At 41.1% G+C, this 20,040-nt stretch overlaps 1 protein-coding gene across 3 annotated transcripts in view; it reads left to right on the forward strand.

Annotated features, from left to right (window-relative positions):
• Positions 1 to 13,158, forward strand: part of LOC140196271 (UAP56-interacting factor-like) — a 30,749-nt gene extending 17,591 nt beyond the window's left edge. For all 3 annotated transcript variants that reach the window (XM_072255181.1, XM_072255180.1, XM_072255182.1), the window contains 5 exons: positions 2,952 to 3,010; positions 6,165 to 6,200; positions 6,910 to 6,981; positions 10,069 to 10,195; positions 12,677 to 13,158. In XM_072255181.1, the coding sequence (XP_072111282.1) occupies positions 2,952 to 3,010; positions 6,165 to 6,200; positions 6,910 to 6,981; positions 10,069 to 10,195; positions 12,677 to 12,772 (390 nt within the window). In that variant the 3' untranslated portion in view covers positions 12,773 to 13,158. The remainder of the gene's footprint in view (positions 1 to 2,951; positions 3,011 to 6,164; positions 6,201 to 6,909; positions 6,982 to 10,068; positions 10,196 to 12,676) is intronic.
• The last annotated feature ends 6,882 nt before the right edge of the window (positions 13,159 to 20,040 follow it).

The following is a 20,040-nucleotide window of genomic DNA, read 5'->3' on the forward strand; positions in this document are numbered from 1 at the left end:
GATTCTGCCCAAAGAAATTTTGAAACTCCCATTGTTTTAATTTAATTAAGTACTTTTGTAATTAATCATTGATTACATTCATTCAATTTGAGCATTGTGTAGATGCAGTACAAGTAAAAACCTGAGCAAAAAGGGAGTATGGCCCATGAGCTTAGCACTTGTATTTCGAAAGCTTCAGTTTCCTCCTGTTCCATCAAGATGTAGATAGTTAAAATTCCCAAGCTGACTCTTAACCTTGTTCTTGCTTACTATCCACTTCAAGGCAACATTCTTAGCAGCAAAGGAAATAATTCATCAGTTTCAACATTCATGTCTATTTTCCTCATTTAAACATTTAGTTAATTGTAGAGTCATAGAATAATGATCTAAAACTCCAATCAGATTTTGGTGTCATGGGTCATAAAACACTACATTACAGAAACCGAATCATTAGTCTGTCTAGAAACATTGATCTTCACCCGGATCATTGCCTTCCAAGCCTCTCCTGTCCAAGTCCCTGTCCAGATTTCCCTAAATTTTGAAATCGACCCCACATCCACCACTGACAGCTTGTCCACACTCTCACCACCCTGAGTGAAGAAGTTCCCCCTCATGATCCCCTTAAACATTTCACTTTTCCTCTTTAATCCATGGCCTTTAATTCTAGTCTCACCCAATTTAGTGGAAAAAGCCTGCTTGCAGTTGGCCTACGTGTATATACCACTCAAAATTTTCTATCAAATCTCCCATCACTCTTTTATGCTGAAGAGAATAAAATCCTAACGTGTTCAACCTTTCCCTATAACTTGGGTCCTCCAGTCCTAGCAACATACTTGTACTCTTTCAAACTTGTTGACATCTTTTCTGTAGGTAGGTGGCTAAAAACTGCACATGACACTCTTAATTAGGCCTCACCAACCCTTTATACAAATTTAACATAGCATTCCAACTCCTGTATTCAACAAACACACACAAAGTGCTGGAGGAACTCAGCAGGCCAGTCAGCATCTATGGAAAACAGTACAGTGTAAGTTTTGGGCTGAGACCCTTCATCAGGACTAGAAGAAAAGATGAGTCAGAGTAAGAAGGTAGGAGGAGGGGAGGAAGCGATACAAGGTGATGGATGAAATTGGGAGGGGCGGTGGAATAAAGAAAAGAGCTAAGAAGTTGATTGGTGAAAAAGGGACCAATTTTGTTCTTTTGCTCTTAGTATATCTGTAGAAACCATTGGGATTCTCATTCACCTTGTCTGCTAGACTTCATGCATTCTTTTAGCCCTCTTGATTTCCTTAAGTGTTCTCTTGCATTTCTTGTACTCAAATACCTCATTTGTTCTTGTTTCAGGGTGTCCATCTCTCTCAAACCATGGTTCCCTAAACCTGTTATCTTTGCCTTTTATTCTGACAGAAATATACAAAGACTGTACTCTCAAAATTTCACTAGCACTGGCCCAGTCTCCTTGGGACTGTGGTGCACATAATGTCTTAACTGTCCCTGTTCAATTCTTTTGAACTCTCTCCCTTGTGAATGTAGATTAATTTTTTTTAAAAGAACGTGCATTTTAAAGGTGCCACTTTAAAATAAAATTGTTCATGTATGAATAAGCTTTTATGTATGTATTAACATTTTTTCCATGTATCCAAAATATATTTTCATATCCTTGCAGTTTTTTTTCTTTTCTGATGGTGTTCACTGCAGCTGCATTTAATTCCAGAAATAACTTTGTTACCTTCAGTATAAATCATGGGTTTAATGTCAATCATTTGAGCTTGTTCTTTTAGTTGGTGGATATAAACAAGTATTGGAAAGTGGATCTGGTGTCCAAACAAAAATGTATATATAACCAACATTTTGGTTATATCTTGAAAATTAAACCTTTTTCTTAGGAATTCCAATGTTTGGTTTTCAGCACACATCAGAAACTTTGTAAACTTTGAAATTTGAATTAATTTTCACATGAATATGGGTGCTGATGGTTAGGTTATGTTTATTACTGAACCATATTCACTTTGGTGATAATGGAACTCATGGAAGAAAGCAGCTTGTTAGGCTTACTTCAGGAGCTGAGACAATCAAGCCTCATTACCTATTAATGGCATGTAGTCATGGAAAGAATGGGAACTTGTTGTTGCAGTTAATTTCTTAACTTGCCTGCTCATTGAAAGCCACAGTCCTGTAGGAGGCAAGGACTGGTCCATGTAAGGAGCATTGCAGCCTCACCCACTAGCTTCCATTAGATGATGATGTCATGGCGCTGGTGGTATTTAAATCTAGCACGCGGTAACCTTGCGGTCTCCCTTTTTCTCGTTGGGTCTCCGTGGACCAGACAGACAAGGGTGCTGCGGAAACGGTGAACAGTTGTAGTGATGGTGATGGGAGGGGGGTGGACGTTGGTATGCTGTAGTGCTGAAGACCTGTGTGTGCACTCCAGTTACACTGTGGGTATGTTTAGTGCCTGTTTTGTCCTGCCACTTCAGGTGCTCAGTTTAGATAAGAATCTGTAACTGAGTTAAGTTTGAAGGGTCATTGAATGTTTAATGTTGTTGGCTTGTAATTTAGGGGACTTAGATGCTTAGTTGAGTGTTTCACTGTTTGTCTTGTAAATAAATTGCAAACAGGGTTTTCTGTCCCACTTACTGAATCTATGAATCGGCTTCATCATAACAGTTGTGTATTCCCTTTACTTCAGCATTTATTTATTTGTATTTGCAGTGTTTTGACATTTATATTGTGTCTTTTCTTTTTGGTATTAACTCTATTTACTTTTGTAGACCTTTTTAAATTAAGCTCACCTATGTTTCTAGTCCAATGAGCAAATATATTATGAATTCAAAAATTTGTATGTTCTTCCGTAAATCCTGACTTGCACTGTTTTGGTGCATTATGCCACCTTGGCGATTAGAAATATTGTTTTGTTTCTTTCTGAGTAATGGAGAAGGGAAGATATTGATGAGTTTTTTTAAAAAAAACAGGTGCACATGCAAACTGAACAAGGGATGAAAGGAAGATCAATTAAGAGACAAATGCGACAGTAAGTACAAAATTGAAGCTAATTTTAAATAGATCTTTCAGTTAAAAACATTTTCCACGTTTGTGTTCAAATTCATGGTTACTTAAAGCTAACTGCTAAAATCTATTTTGGGAAAATTACAAGATTGTACTTAATGGGACAATATTGAATGACTATTGAATGTGTTCAGTTTCTCAGCTAAGTTGGTAACCACAAGATGGATAAGCTTTGGATTATACATTTTTAAAGCAAATAATGATAATGCAAGTAAAAAAAAAATGTAATACTTTCAGAGGTATACAAATTGTCTTAATTTGTTCATTATGCTTGACAGAAATACCATTGATAAACCAGGGTTTTTTTCCACCAAAATTGAGACCAAAATGTTGGCATAGACCTATGCAAACAAAGCAAATTGATGTTCCTAAATTAAACTATTTAATGAACAGCAAGGTGTCTGAATCAGGGAGTGATTATTTAAAAATATGAAAAAAAAAGGGCATTTTCAGATGAGTCTCTGCATACATTTCCATTTTTTTTGTATGGCAGTTGCTTAGCTAATTTTCATATATTGGGTCCACCAACCCTAATCCAATTTATCTGTTTCTCTGTACTTCAATTTTGATGCACATTGACATTTGAACTACAGTCAAAGATATGCAATTGACCAGATTACTGCTGAGTCTTCGTATTCCTCCTTGCCCCATCGTCACTCCCATTCTCATCAAGCTCTCTAATGTATTGATGGGCTTTAGACTAGTTCATAAAATTAATAGCTTTCTATAAATTCAAGTTTAATTGTCGTTCAAACATACCCTGGGTACCTGTGAATACAGCCAAACGAAACAGTGTTTTTCTGGAGCCAGGCTGCAAAACCTAGTTTCAAAGTGCTTTTAATATCAGAGAGTGTGTATCCAGTACACAACGTGAAATTTGTCCCTTTCACAGACATCCACAAAAACAAAGAAACCCCATAGAACAATAGAAACATTGAAGTTCTCCTTCCTCCGTGCATTTGTGCAAGCAGCAGCAAAAAGCATTGACACCCCCCCCCCCCCACGCCAGCAGAAGTACTGACCTCCCACCCCCAATATGCAAGCACAGCAACAGCACCAAAAGTCCACAAACCAGCATTTCGGTATCTCAGACAGGCTCTTGCTCTCCAGCTAGGGAGAGAAAGAGGTTGCTCCTGCAATAACAAAAGCAGAGACTGGCAACTCACTGTACCGATATTACAATCTTCCGGGTCACCTCTCCAAGCCCCCTGAAATGAGGACTGGCAGAGGAGAGGGAGGGGGATTGCTCAAGTACAGGGGCCTTCTGAAAGCAGCTGGCGATGAGTAAGCACATCACCTGCTGTCTTGGTGTTCCACTCCTGATGTTTCAGTCTCCACAACGCTTCAATCAGCGAAATCGGGGAACCATGTTACCTATGGGGCTGCTCCCTGACTTCTGATCTCCCAGCCCCCACAGGTGCACGTCTTTCTGGCTATTCCTGGAGATAGCGAAGTGCTAGGCCACACAGTCGGTCTGAAAATCCATCGTTGTCAAAGAACTGTAGTTTGAACTGTAGATTGCGGACTCCGTCAGTACCATAACCACCAAAAGAAAAGAACAACAGAAGAGAAATAAGCTGTTTCATAGACGAACTGGAAAAAGTCCCTGGGTATGCAAAATCCCATGGCACCATCTTTCCTTGCTACTCCAATAGTCACGTACAGCACACAGCACAAGACACATATATCAGTAAAACACAATTACATTAAAAATATAGTCCAAAACCTTGAGTGCATGAATTTTGCTGAAATCTGTAGTTGAACAGAAGACAGCTTGTCTTCTGCTGAGCTAACACTTGGGAGGCAGCACTGACTCCAATACTTCTGTCCTGGGCTGCCCTAACCAGGCAACACCGTGGCTTGAGGCCTAGTCCTTGCTCAACCAAGGCCACGCAGCTCCCCCGCCATCCACCAACAAATCGGTGAATTGGATTTGCAGCATTCCACATTAACAATGTCCTACAGCATCTAGTGATGACAAGAAAAGCAACTAGAGATGATCACTTGCTGTTAGACTGTACACTGCCTTCACACACTATCTCCCCCAATGCACCTCTGATGTAAGCAGCAGCATGATCCACACCAAATCCAGCTCCTTCAGTTTTTCTGCAAATGAGTAACTCGCTGATGGGGTTGACTTGCAGTACTCTGAGTTCTTAACGTCCAGCAAGGTCTTGCGATCATTAAAAAAATGTTTAAAAAGGATAATGACACCCTTGGTTGACCTTTAGAAGCCACTGTGATCAAACACACTGCCATCTCATCGGAGATAACTTGCTGTTCAATAGCATTGCCATTACAAAGTCCTCTTGGGATCATCAATGAATAACTTCACATAGATTTAAGTCAGAAGCCACATATCTGTGGCAAGTAGCATGTTTCATGTCAGCCCTAGTCTTCACACAATCTCGAAGACATGTAAACAGTGTGGTAGAATATTATCTACCTGCTTGGATGAGTGCATGTCCAGCAGTGCTAATGAAACTTGACATATTTCAGAATAATGTAGTCCATCCACTCTTAGCAACAAAAAAAAAGTTTTCTCCTGTATTTCGTACAGAAATGCACCACAAAGTGCATGTTAGAATGATTGTACCACTTAAACCAAAGGGGTAAACACCTATCAACTGTAGGTTCCCTTAAAGTAGTCTTAATGTGTATCTTAATGTCACTGAGTCTAAATCTTGCACTTCTCAACCAAATAGTATGTTATCGTCAACAGAACTATAGCAGTTCAAGAAGATGACACTAGCACATTAACAATTAAGGACAGACAAAAATTGCCAGCAATACCCATAATCCCAAAAAGTAAATTTACAATTTAAAATTGGCTGCGTAACAGCTTGAGAGCTGAATCTGTTCTGTTGGCATTTGAGTTAAGGAACAGAAATGGGTGGGAAGTGTGTTTTTTGCCACATTACTGCTCCATCCTGATGAGGATCATTAACCTATAATCTCCGTAGCTCCACCTTACCTACTGAGTATTACTTGCATCTTTAATTCTGTATTTCAGATTTTAAGCATTTTTTCTTTAAATTTGTTTGATTGTTGCATGGCTTAATAAAGATATGATGGTTGAAGGTAGAGAATGTGAATTGATTTGTAATCTTATTTTTCAGGTGGTCAACCAATTCTGATACTGTAACAGTCGACCAGTAAGTCCTTAAACTGATAAGATTATTGAACACTACACCAAAATGTGCTGAGTATCTCAATTATTGACGGGAGTGTAAGAGAATTAATCATCAAGGGATGTATGGAACAGTGAATTTTGCGACATCAGTACGAGTGCCATTTGAATATAATGTAACCAATCTAAGTATGAAGGAGTTGGTACAACTGAAATCTGCCAAACCCAATCACATCTGTTCAATTGTTTTAAGTTGTAGTAGGTGTTAGGAGTTCTGGCAGGTGAAATATTTCATATTTATATACAAAATGATAATTCATGAAACCATACTGATGTGTGAGAAGATGGTGAGAAATAGTGTGTTGGGTTAACTTCCATGTTGTAATGCAAAAGTATAATGCTGCCGTTTAAAAGTCAAATCTGGTTTGTGTAGCTGGGTTAAGCAGTCCCAAGTGAGTTTTTTTAAAACCAGCCCACTGGAATGTCAATGTGGAGATGATCTTATCTTGACAATCAGTGGATCTGAGTATCTGGATATTTGACTTTATTTATTCATAGCCAAGTGATGATGCCAAGCACAAAACTGACTCGCCAGAGGAAGAAGATTTTCATGCAAGTTGTTTGTGCAATGAAGATGATTCACTTATTAGAATTTAAGAAAGTAATCCATTTGTTAATCTTGTTCGTTTATTTTAAAGCACAACTGATTCATGTTTAAATTGTTCTGCTTTCAGAAGTCGCATTCCTAGTACCAGCAGGGGTGTTTTGACTGTGTCTATTCAGAACCCATCTGCCAAAAATACTGAGTATGTCTTGTTTTTAAATCATTACTTTGTCAATTTAAGCAGCCTTATTGTATTTGCCTTTCAATTAAGTTCGCTTTGCATTGGGGTAGGAGTTTAGTGTTTTGGCCTATTTGCTAAATATTTAAAAGATGCACTGCTTTCATCTCCACTCCCTCTAATTTTCTCATGTTCTGGTGTGTCACTGTGGAAGACACTAGCAGTATGCCTGATGTAGTGTGGGAAGGGGGTGCAGTTACTGTTACAAGAGAGAAGGTGCTCAAAAAGCTGAAAGACCTAAAGGTACATAAGTCACCCGGACCAGATGAACTGCACCCTTAGGGTTCTAAAAGAGGTAACGTAAGAGATTGTGGTGGCATTAAAAATGATTTTCAAAAATCATTGGACTCTGGCATGGTGCCACAGGACAGGAAAATTGCAAACTTAAGTCCACTCTTTAAGAAGGGAGGAAGGCGGCAGAAAGGAAATAATAGTCCAGTTAGCATTCGGTTGAGCTGGTGGTGAGGAAGGCAAATGCCAAGTTGGCACTCATTTCAAGAGATCTAGAATACAAGAGCAAGGATGTGTTGCGGAGGCTTTATAAGGCACTGGTGAGGCTTCACCTTGAGTATTGTGAACAGTTTTAGGCCCCTCATCTTAGAAAAGATGAGCTGGCATTGGAGAGTTCACAAGGATGATTCCAGGAATGAAAGGGTTATCTTACGAGGAATGTTTGATGGCTTTGGGTCTGTACTCACTGGAATTCGGAAGGATAAGGGGCGGGGAGGGATCTCATTGAAACCTTTCGAATGTGGAAAGGCCTAGACAGAGTAGATATGGTAAGGATGTTTCCCATGGTGGGAGAGTCTAGGACAAGAGGGCACAGCCTCAGGATAGAAGGGCGCCCTTTCAAAACAGAGATGCGGAGAAATTTCTTTAGCCAAAGGGTGGTGAATTTGAGGAATTTGTTGCCACGTGCATCTGTGAGGGCTAGGTCGTTGGTTGTATTTAAGGCAGAGATTGATAGTTTTTTGATTGATCATGGCATCAAAGGTTACGGGGAGAAGGCTAGGAGCTAGGGTTGAGGAGGAGATACAGAAAAGGATCAGCCATGATTGAATGGCGGAACAGACTCAATGGGCCAGATGGCCTAATTCTGCTCCTATGTCTTATGGTCTCTGTTCCTTTTGGTCTGTGTGCAGACTGCAATTCCTCTATGCCCTTCACAAACTTAACCATACTTTCAATCTCTGTCTTTCTAATTCAATTTCCTTCTGTCCCTAAAACCCACATGTTGCCTCCTCTCCAAAGCCAAAACATTGTAATTTAGTAGGACATATTTTTCTAATTATAAATGGGGTGTTTTCCCCTCTCTAAGGTTCTTGAGAACAGTTATCATAATTTCATATGCTTTGTGGTATTCATCAATAAAGATAAGACTTGGACCTCTGGGGAAAGGATTGAATTGAGGTGGCGGGGCCCAGGCCTGAGAACGAGGAACGAGCCAATGTTTGCCCACTGCTGGAATGAATGGAGCCAATTCAAAGCAGCAGAACTGAGGCAAGGCAGAGTTGAGGTGGCGGGCCCCAGGCACGAGAGCGAGGAACAAGCCAATGTTTGACCAATTTAAGTGCCGGTCCAGATTGGAGAGATCTGGTACAGGCCAAATAGAGGCAGTTGGGCCCACACTCGAGAGTGTATAGAAGTAGTTGCACCCAGATCCAGGAGCAAGGAACGACCCGCTGTTTAGCTGATTTAAGCACCGGGACAGATTGGAAAAAGTCAGGGTCTCAGGGCCAGAGGCAAGGGAGGGACAGGCAGTACTCAGCTTACTGCTCGCGAGGTTTATATCTCTGCACTGAACTGAAGCTGTGGACTGCAATTAATGGGCTCATGGATCGGCAGTGCTGGCTTTCTGGCTCTGAACTTACTTTTGTGAACTTCAGTTCTGAATGTTATTTATTTACTTTTACTGCTTGTACGTTTTTTTTCCTGCACATTGGGTGTTTAATGGTCTTTTTTAAAATGGGTTCTATTAGGTTTCTTTGTTTTGTAGCTGCCTGTAATGAGATGAATCAATATTGTATATAGTATACATTGATAATAAATGTACCTCGAACTTCTAAAGGCTAATAACATTATGCAGGATCTTGGGAGAGTAGTTTGAGAGCAGCTATTACTTGGCAAGTCCATATCTAGCAGCTATTTAAAAGCTAGCTGGTCAAAATTCAGGGCCAACATTTGTCTTCCTCATAGGAAGACGACGATGGCAAGGTTTGGAAACCCTGGATGTTGAGATGTTGCAAACTTGGCACGTATAAGGTTTACCAAGCTGAATTCAAACAGAATCTTTGAGGAATAAAAAGGAAATAGGAAAGCACCTAAAACAGGAATCAGGAGGGCCAAAGGAGCATGAAATCTTTGAATAGAATTAGAGAATCCCAAAGCTCATATACACTAAAGCCAAAAGGTAATTGGGGAGAGGATATGACCACTTAAAGACAAGGAAGGGAAATTATTCATGGAGTCAGTGAAAATGCGTGAGGTACTAAATGACTATTTTTTTTATTTAGAGGGGGGTGAACAACAGGTTTATCAGGATTTTGTCTGGGTTGGAGAGTATGAGCTCTAAGGAAAGATTGGATAAACTTGGTTTAGTCTGGAGCTTTGGAGACTGAGGGGGTGATCAGATAGAAATGTATAAAAATTATAGAGCCGTAGAGTAGATAGTAGAATCTTTCTCCCAGGGTAGAAATATCAAATAGAAGAGAACATAACTCTTAGAGATGCAGAACATTCAAAGGAAATTTACAAGGCAAGTGTTTTTTGTTTCTGTTTGTAGATTGGTAGATGCCTGGGAAAACTTTGGGGGAAGTAGTGGATGCAGCTTGTCCGACAGCAGTGTTAACATGCATATTGGCAGTCCCGAGAATGGAGGAATATGGACCACGTGCAATCAGATAGAATTAATTTTGGATTTAGATCTTGGTCTAAACAGACATTATGTGCCAAAGGTCCTTTCTTGTGTGGTACCGTTTTGTGTTAAGTTTATGTTGTCTTTGCTTAAAAGGCAGAGACATACTTTCTTCTTAATCACTTTTTCTAAACTAGTTCCCAGCAGTTCCGAGTCAGACACCCCTCTTTGATTCCATTTGCAATAAAAAAGGATTCGACTGAAAAGAGAGAACCACCGAAAGGAGTGCAACTGGAATTTGATATCAACAGTGTTGGGAAACAGGTAACTGTGTACCAATGATTGGTTAGGTTAGCATTCCTTTTTGTGCATAATCTCATGTGTGCCTGCTTCCCTTTGGATAGCACCCTTAGTGGTGAATATTGTTTCAGTGCTCTGTAAGCATGCAATTGTGCATTGAAGTTTTCATTTTCAAGTCAATATGGGAATTTTTTCAAAGTGGAGGCCAAGTGTTTCCATGCAAAATGTATTGGAACCTATTCCTATGACTTTATTTTTAACTAGGTAAGTTATTAGCTACTGGTTGAGTGCCCCTTGTCCGAAATTTGAAAATCCGAATTTTTTTTCAGCGCTGACATGACATCACAAGTAGAAAAATTCCACAAGGGACTGAGAAGGTTCGCAGGCCACTTTCAGGTCTCTGTGCACTACAGACAGTTCTGAGAAGTAGTCTCATCTGTTCATTGCATGTGAAAAATAGGACAACTGTATAAAGTGAAAAATAAAGATTTGATCATGTATCGGTGTAGGAATGAACATATACCACTTAATGGTACGCTGATCATGAAACAAGCAAAGATCTACCATGACAAACTGAAAATTGAAGGTAATAGTAAATACTCAGCAGACTGGTTGCAGAAATTTAAGAAAAGGCACGGCAATAAATTTTCGAAGCATCTGCTGATCACAAAACATTAACACCATAACAAGTCTACGATGCTGATTGCTTTTATACCTTGCCTTAAAAAAAGTAAAATATAAATAGCATACTGTAACCTTTTAATCAAAAAACAGCATTGTAGGGGGAGATGGAAAGCCTTCCGAGGCTGCTTTTGTTACCCTGCACATAGTATATTTTCACTGTATTAATGGTACGTAATAATTTTTACTATGAAGTACTTGTGTAATGAACAAGTGTAAGATAAAGCAACATGCACACAGTGCTGGAGGAACTCAGCAGGCCAGGTAGCACCTATGGGGGAGAAAGTACTGTTGACATTTCAGGCCGAGACCTGGAAAGTTAAGTGTACTTTTTTCCATAAATGCTGCCTGGCCTGCTGAGTTCCTCCAGCATTTTGTGTGGGTTGCTTGTATTTCCAGCATCTGCAGATTTTCTCTTGTAAGTGTAAGAAAAGGGCTGCCTACTGGTAGTACATAAATTCAGAGTCAGAAATGATAGTGATCCTAGGCTATCTCATTATATATTCTGAAATCTTTCTGGTCCCGAGCATTTTGGATAAGGGGTACTCAACCTGTAACTTGATATTGGGATTCTGCCTCACCAAACTGGGAGAGCTGTGATCCCAAGTTATAAACTCTCATGTTGCTGTCAGAACCTATTAAGTTCTGAGTGCCTTTTTTTGTAGGAATTGTCTGCCGCACCTTTTTTAGTTACAGAGGATGACTTAAGACACTAACATTAGATAACCTCTGACTTATTTGAACTGTACATTCTCTTGCACATGAATCTTTATAAACCTTTGACAGCAGACTTGACCCAGATAATAAGCTAGTTTAGTTCACAATGCAGTTAATATATGGAGTTCAGTTCCATCTCAGCCGTCAAGCAAGTCAGTGTATTAGCTCATTGTGGGCAGCAGGACAGACCTACTGCAGCCTCTGGAGCTTTTTCAGTGGGTTTGTCTGCTCAATCCTTATGGCTTTCAGGCACTTGTGTAGTGTGAGTGACCTCACAAATAGCTTTTTGCTTATTACCCATTTTCATAGTTGTAACTTTTTAATATAAAGTTCTTTTATCTCAAAATCAAAACTGCATATGTTAGAAATCTAAACAAGATCAGAAAGAAGAAAAACACAGCAAAGGCTGCGTCTTTGGTCTGGAATGTTAGCCCTGTTTCAATAAGTGGTTGTTACTGCCTGATCTTCAGCATTTTCTAATTTTGTTTTTTTTTTTCCCCCACTTACCTTTTCAATTAAAAATCTAATTTCCATTTACATCCTTTAAGCTATTGTTCAGTAAAAGCACTAATTCGTATGCCTAAGCTCATTGAGTTTATTTTCTGGGTCTTCGTACTTATTTTAAAAAATGAATTTATATATTATGAAACTATAACCCTTTTCTTCACTGCCTTTATTTGATCAGTTTCTCATACTTTATTGATTTTCCCAGCCTTTCACATCCAAGTTTTCATCTTTTCTTTGTAAAGTTACCAAGGTTTCTGTTCTTCATGTAGCCTAAGAAGTTGAGCCCTGATCCAAGTGCACAAAAGCAAACTTTACCCAAGAGTATATTGATCCATCCTGTCTTCTGTTGTGTAATTCATTTGTCTTGCAGAAGTCCTCCCCCAGAATTGGCCTCATTTTAATCAGAATATTAACGTCCTCCCTTCTTCCCTCTCTTTACCCAAACATTCAACTGCACTTTAACCAAAACAAAGCAGCATTCTAGGGAAGACAGTAAGAATAACAAACCTTCAGATTTATGTCTTTTGCCTTTCAGTCAAAAATTTGTTGGCAAGCTGGTTTGAGGAATGTCACGGTAACATTTTTCATTCTTTCCTTTAGACTGGTATCACCTTAAATGAGCGATTTGCGATTCTGAAGGAACGGCGAATAGCAGTGGCATCAAGCAAAGGAGAACGATTTGTGACTGTGGGATAAATGAGATGACTGACATTTGATCTGGCAGAATTCTTGGGAGCTTGTTCCCATGCACTCTGAAGTGATTTGATGTCAAAAACAGACATTATGCAGATGGATCTTGTTGACTGTACTCTGAAGCCAATTTTACAATGACGTAAGAAGAAATGATATTTGGATCACTTGTTTAAACTTTGTTTTTGTCTGAGCAACAGTAGATGAAGATGGAATTGAACAATATTTGAAATATCGCATTGCAAATATGAAATTTTGTTACTTTTAAGAAACACTTCATTAGCTAAAAATGTAAATTCAGCACACTTTCCCCAGAATTTAGTATTTTTGGAAACTTGATGAAATCTTGGATTAATTTTTTTTAAACATTAAAGTTTAGCAATTTAACCGTTTTCCAATTGTTTATTGAATAGCTTTTCTGTTCAAAGTAAATTTTATTATCGAAGTACATACGTCACCATATACAACCCTGAGAATAATTTTCTTGTGGGCATACTCAGCAAATCTATAGAATAGTAACTATAACAGGATCAATGAAAGATCAACCAGAGTGCAGAAGACAACAAACTGTGCAAATGCAAATATAAATAAATAGCAATAAATAACAAGAACATGAGATAAAGAGTCCTTACATGAGATAATTGATTGTAGGAATATTTCAATGATAGGGAAAGTGAGTGTAGTTATCCCCTTTAGTACAAAAGCCTGATGGTTGAAAGGTAGTAATTGTCCTTGCACCTGGTGGTGTAAGTCTTCTAAAAGTGGCTGCACATACTTGTTTGAGTTGAATGTTCCCTCATATTTACAGCTAGAGATAACATAAGCATCATACAATTTAAGGATGGATGCTCAATACCAGCTTGATTATCATTATAACATTATTGTTTGAATATTTGCACATTGTTTCATTAATCATATGTACATTGAAACAGTGAAATATAATTTGTATTAACAGGCAATGCAATCTAACTACGTCATGGGGACAGCCCGCAGGTGTTGCCACACATACCTGTGCCAACATAGCATGCTAAAAATGTTCAGCAGAACAACACGGAACACACAAGCAATAAAAACAACAGTAAAACAAATCCCGTTCCTCCCACCCGCACACACACTTACCCAACCCCAGGACAGCCTATCTTCAACTTCTAGTGACCCCGTGGATTCAGCCATTGGGCTTCGACTTCTCTAGTGGACTCTCAAGTCAAGGCTTCGAGATTTCTAATCGATCTTTGGACTTTGAACTTTGGTATCGACCCAAGTATTCGCCAATGTTGACAAATGAGGACCCTGAACACTAAGCCTTGAACTCCGGTCTCACCGATTCACATACCTAGGGCATCACCTGTCCGTGTGCCTTCTGCCGGCATGGAGCTCCAGTTCCAGAATCTGCTGCCAATTCGCTGACCGGTGGGGAGCCACCAACTCTTGTCCTCACTGGTCTACCAGGCTGACGTCTAACTATGGATATCCAATGTTTGTGTCATTGGTCTTCGAATGCGGGGCATCGGACAAGACACTTGCCTGACCTCAAATTCCCCCACATCTCTTCTTGGCTATTTTGTATTAGGTCTTCAAGCCAAATATGGGAAATATTTAAAGAAACTTATTGAGATGCCTATGTCAGAAACAGGCCCTTTGGTCCATCTAGTCTGTGCTGACCTGGTTTTCTACCTGCAGCTGGACTATAGTCCTCCATATCCCTCTCAACTATGTACCTATCCAAACTTCTATAAAATGTAATTGAACCCAGGTCCACCACTTCAGCTGGCGGTTTGTGCCACACTCGCAACACCCTCTGAAGAAATTTTCTCTCGTTTCCCTTAAATATTTCACCTTTCTCCCTAAACCTATGATCTCTAGTCTCCCCTAACTCAGAGGGGGAAAAAGCCTGCACGTATTTATCTATACCCCTCAAAATTTTGAGATCTCCCCTCATTCTTCTATGCTCTGGGGGATAAACCTTTCAACCTTTTCAACCTTTTCCTATTACTCATCCTCAAAGTTCTGGTGGCATCCTTGCAAATTTAGATAAATTTAAAGTTCAAAAAGTTTAAATATTTGATCTTAAAACAGGTATTATCTCTAGATACTAGGGCTAGATCTTCAATCTAAACAAAAGAAACTGAAGGGATGAGGTGCAAATTGGCTATGCTAGCTAAAAATGACTATAAGGGTATTACAGTAAATGCTAGTTAACACAAAGATTTGATTTCAGAAACATACATGATGTTATTTTTGACTATGCTATGAAGCTTATTCTTCTGTGTTTTTGGTTATAATCTTAGAAAATTTTAGATTCTACAGCAATTCCCACATACTGGAAGACAGCAAATGATTTTAAGTGGGGGGGGGGAGAGAAAGTGAGGATCCAATTACTCTTTGACATCTTAATAGGGAAAATGACAATCTTACTAGGAAAGCAGTAACAGGACACTTAATAGGATTGGACAAAGTATGAAAAGTAAAAATTAGGTAAATCTTAGATCCTTATTAGCTAAGTTAGGCCAATGGAACTAGTGGATATCATGCATTTTGATTATCAGAAAATCTTTGAAGTGACAATAGACAATAGGTGCAGGAGTAGGCCATTCAGCCCTTTGAGCCAGCACTGCCATTCACTGTGATCATGGCTGATCATCCACTATCAGTATCCAGTTCCTGCCTTATCCCCATAACCTTTGATTCCAGTATCTTTAAGAGCTCTATCCATTTCTTTCTTGAAAGCATCCAGAGACTTGGCCTCCACAACCTTCTGGGGCAGAGCATTCCATATATCCACCACTCTCTGGGTGAAAAAGTTTTTCCTCAACTCTATTCTAAATGGCCTACCCCTAATTCTTAAACTGTGGCCTCTGGTTCTGGACTCACCCATCAGTGGGAACATGCTTCCTGCCTGCAGCATTTCCAATCCCTTCATAATCTTACGTTTCAATAAGATCCCCTCTCAGCCTTCTAAATTCCAGAGTATACAAGCCCAGTCGCTCCAATCTTTCAATATATGACAGTCCCACCATCCCGAGAATTAACCCTGTGAACCTACGCTGCACTCCCTCAATAGCAAGAATGTCCTTGCTCAAATTTGGAGACCAAAACTGCACACAGTACTCCGGGTATGGTCTCACCAGGGCCCTGTACAGCTGCAGAAGGACCTCTTTGCTCTTATACTCAATTCCCCTTGTTATGAAGGCCAGCATGCCATTAGCTTTCTTCACTGCCTGCTGTACTTGCATGCTTGCTTTCAGTGACTGATGTACAAGAACACCTAGATCTCGTGCTTCCCCTTTTCCTAACTTGACTCCATTTAGATAACAATCTGCCTTTCCATTCTTACCACCAAAGTGGATAACCTCACATTTATCCACATTAAACTGCATCTGCCATGTGTCTGCCCACTCACCCAGCCTGTCCAAGTCACCCTGCATTCTCATAACATCCTCCTCACATTTCACACTGCCTCCCAGCTTTGTGTCATCGGCAAATTTGCTAATGTTACTTTTAATTCCCTCATCTAAATCATTAATATATATTGTAAACAGCTGCGGTCCCAGCACTGAACCCTGCGGTACCTCACTGGTCACCGCCTGCCATTCCGAAAGGGACCCGTTAATCGCTACTCTTTGTTTTCTGTCAGCCAGCCAATTTTCAATTCATGTCAGTACTCTGCCCCCAATACCATGTGCCCTAATTTTGCCCACTAATCTCCTATGTGGGACTTTATCAAAGGCTTTCTGAAAGTCCAGGTACACTACATCCACTGGCTCTCCCTTGTCCATTTTCATAGTTACATCCTCAAAAAATTCCAGAAGATTAGTCAAGCACGACTTCCCCTTCGTAAATCCATGCTGACTCGGACCAATCCTGTTACTACTATCCAGATGTGTCGTAATTTCATCTTTTATAATTGACTCCAGCATCTTTCCCACCACCGACGTCAGGCTAACCGGTCTATAATTCCCTGTTTTCTCTCTTCCTCCCTTCTTGAAGAGAGGGACAACATTAGCCACCCTCCAATCCATAGGAACTGATCCTGAATCTATAGAACATTGGAAAATGATTACCAATGCGTCCACGATTTCTAAAGCCACCTCCTTAAGTACCCTGGGATGCAGACCATCAGGTCCCGGGGACTTATCTATCAGCCTTCAGACCCAACAGTCTATCCAACACTATTTCCTGCCTAATATAAATTTCCTTCAATTCATCCATTACCCTAGGTCCTTTGGCCACTATCACATCTGGGAGATTGTTTGTGAATTCCCTAGTGAAGACAGATCCAAAGTACCTGTTCAACTCGTCTGCCATTTCCTTGTTCCCCATAATAAATTCACCCGCTTCTGTCTTCAAGGGCCCAATTTTGGTCTTAACTATTTTTTTCCTTTTCATATACCTAAAGAAGCTTTTACTATCCTCCTTTATATTCTTGGCTGGTTTACCTTCGTACCTCAGAGGATATTAAACAAAACAGGATATTAAACAAAATAGCCAATTTCATGTATTCTGACAATACACTAGTGCATTCTGAATGGGTTATTGAATAGAAAATAATAGGAATGAACAGCCTATATACAAGAGTGTATGGGACTAGTCAAGTACTGCAGGGAATAGTGCTGGCCTCCAGTTGTTCAAGATGTACACCAATGATTTAGATGAGGTGGCCAAGTTTATTGTTCACCTACTGAAAGACTGGTCACCTGGTAGGCTCATTACCTGATACCAGGTCCAGTACAGGACCTCCTTTTGTTGGATTATCTACATATTGATTAAGAAACCCTCCTGGATGCACCTAACAAAGTCTGCCCCATCTAAGCCTCTTGTATTCATAAGGTCCCAGTTTACATTAGGAAAGTTGAAGTCCCCCATGCCAACAACCATATTTTTATACCTTTCCTTAATCTGCCTGCGTATTTGTGTTCAATATCCAGGTGGCTATTGGAGTGGGTGGTCTGTTGGACAATCCCATCAGAGAGATTACACCCTTCTTATTTTTAAATTCTACTGATATAGACTCTGTGAACAAACCCTCCGTTATGTCCCCTCTTGAGTGCAGCTGTAATATTCTCCATGACTAGGAGTGCAACTCCCCCACCTCTTACCTCTAGCTTTCCTAAAACATTGAAATCCTGGGACATAAAGTATCTATTTATGCCCTTCTCTCAACAAAGTCTCTGTAATGGCCACATCATAGTTCCATGTACCAATCCATGCTCTAAATCATCTTTACCCATAATACTCCTAGCATTAAAATACACACACTTCAAACTATCCATCCCATCATATCTATTACTTTGCTCCTGTCTTACTGGCCCTGACAGCTATCTTCCTGTCCATCCTACTTTCTGACCGGGTGCTCTGGTGCCCATGCCCCTGCCAAACCAGTTTAAACCCTCCCAAGTAGCTCTAGCAAACCTCCTGGCCAAAATATTGTTTCCCCTCAAGTTTAGGTGCAACCTGTCCCTCTTGTACAGGTCACCCCTGCCCCAGAAAAGGTTCCAATTATCCAAGAACCAGAAACCCTATCCCCTGCACCAGTCCATCAGCCACTCATTCATCTGTACTATTATCCTATTCCCGCCCTGACTAGCATGTCGTACTGGGAGTAATCCAGAGATTACTACCTTAGAGGTGTTCTCTTTGGCTTCTTTCCTCACTCCCTGTACTCACTGCGCAGGACCTCTTCCCCCTTTCTACCTATGTCATTGGTACCAATGTACACCACGATCTTTGGCTGTTCACCCTCCCTCTTGAGAATCTTCTGCAGCTGCTCTGAGACATCCTGGACCCCAGCACCTGAGAGGCAACTCGCAATCCTGGCATCTCTTTTGTAGCCACCAAAGTCTCTGTCCATCCCCCAACTACCAAGCCTCCTTTCACTATTGCTCTGCCTGATTTCACCCTTCCCTGCTGAGCCTCCGAGCCAGCTGCAGTTCCACTGGCCTGAATGCAGCTGTTGTGCCCACATAGGTTATTCCTGCCACCCCAGCAGTTTCCAAAAGGGTATACTTAATGCTGATGGGGATAGCCACAGAGGAACCCTGCACAGACTGCTTACTCCCCTTAATTCTCCTGATGGCCATCCAACTACTATCTGTAGCCTGCACACTGGGTGTGAATCACCTTCAATTACTCCAAAAGACTGAGGTTTGGTAAAAATACTGAAAGGCTTTTATTCGCTGTACAATACGACCTCCACAGTGAGTGTCTGCCCCCGGACTGAGGGGGAGGGGCAAGACGAACACCTTTATACAGGACTCGTGGGAGGAGCCACAGGGGCAGTCAGCAGAGGGGTGTGTCCAGACAGGTAACCGAGTTACAACATATATACATGGTTTACCATATTCATCCCTCCTTTTTTTAAAAAAGAGTCCCACGGGGTGAAGTGACCGACAATATTTACAACAAGTATATTTACAGGTCAAGTCTATCAGGCGGTCGAGTCCGTCGCTGTGACCTACGTAGCACTGGCAGTGATTGCACCGGCGATGGCGGTTGTGCTGGCTCCGGTCTGACTTCAGGTGCCAGCACGCTAGGCGTCGGTAATCCCTCGTGCGTGTGCGTCGTGCCCGGTATGGGAGTGTCGTGTGGTGTCTGTATAGGGTTTGGGGTGCACGGTGTCTCGTAGGTACATACATTGGTGGGTACGGGGTCAATAGTCACCATGGAGTGTTCAGGGTAGGGGCCCGGAGCTCCTGCGGGTGCCAGGTCGCGGATGGAGACCGTGTCCTCCCGCCCATTAGGTAAAACCACGTAGGCATACTGGGGGTTCGCATGAAGTAAGTGAACCCTCTCGACTATTGGGGAGTATTTATTGCTCCTCGCATGTTTCCGGAGCAGCACTGGCCCCGGGGACGTCAGCCAAGATGGTAGGGTGGTTCCAGTGGTCGATTTTCTGGGAAAAGAGCCGCTCATGAGGGGTGGCATTGGTGGCTGTGCATAACGGAGCGGATGGAGTGGAGTGCCTCAGGAAGGACCTCCTGCCAGCGGGAGACCGGCAGTCCCTTTGACCTGAGGGCTAAGAGTGTGGCTTTCCACACTGTGCCATTCTCCTTCTCTACCTGTCCATTCCCCCGGGGATTATAGCTCGTGGTCCTACTGGTTGCAATTGCCCTAGCCAGTAGGTATTGGCGCAGCTCGTCACTCATAAACGAGGACCCTCTGTCACTGTGGATATAGCATGGGTATCCGAACAGAGTGAAGAGCTTGCGCAGGGCTTTTATAAATGACGTGGTAGTGGTGTCGGGGCAGGGGATGGCGAAGGGGAACCGCGAGTACTC

Source organism: Mobula birostris, chromosome 4, assembly GCF_030028105.1.
Source record: "Mobula birostris isolate sMobBir1 chromosome 4, sMobBir1.hap1, whole genome shotgun sequence".
NCBI lineage: Eukaryota > Metazoa > Chordata > Chondrichthyes > Myliobatiformes > Myliobatidae > Mobula > Mobula birostris.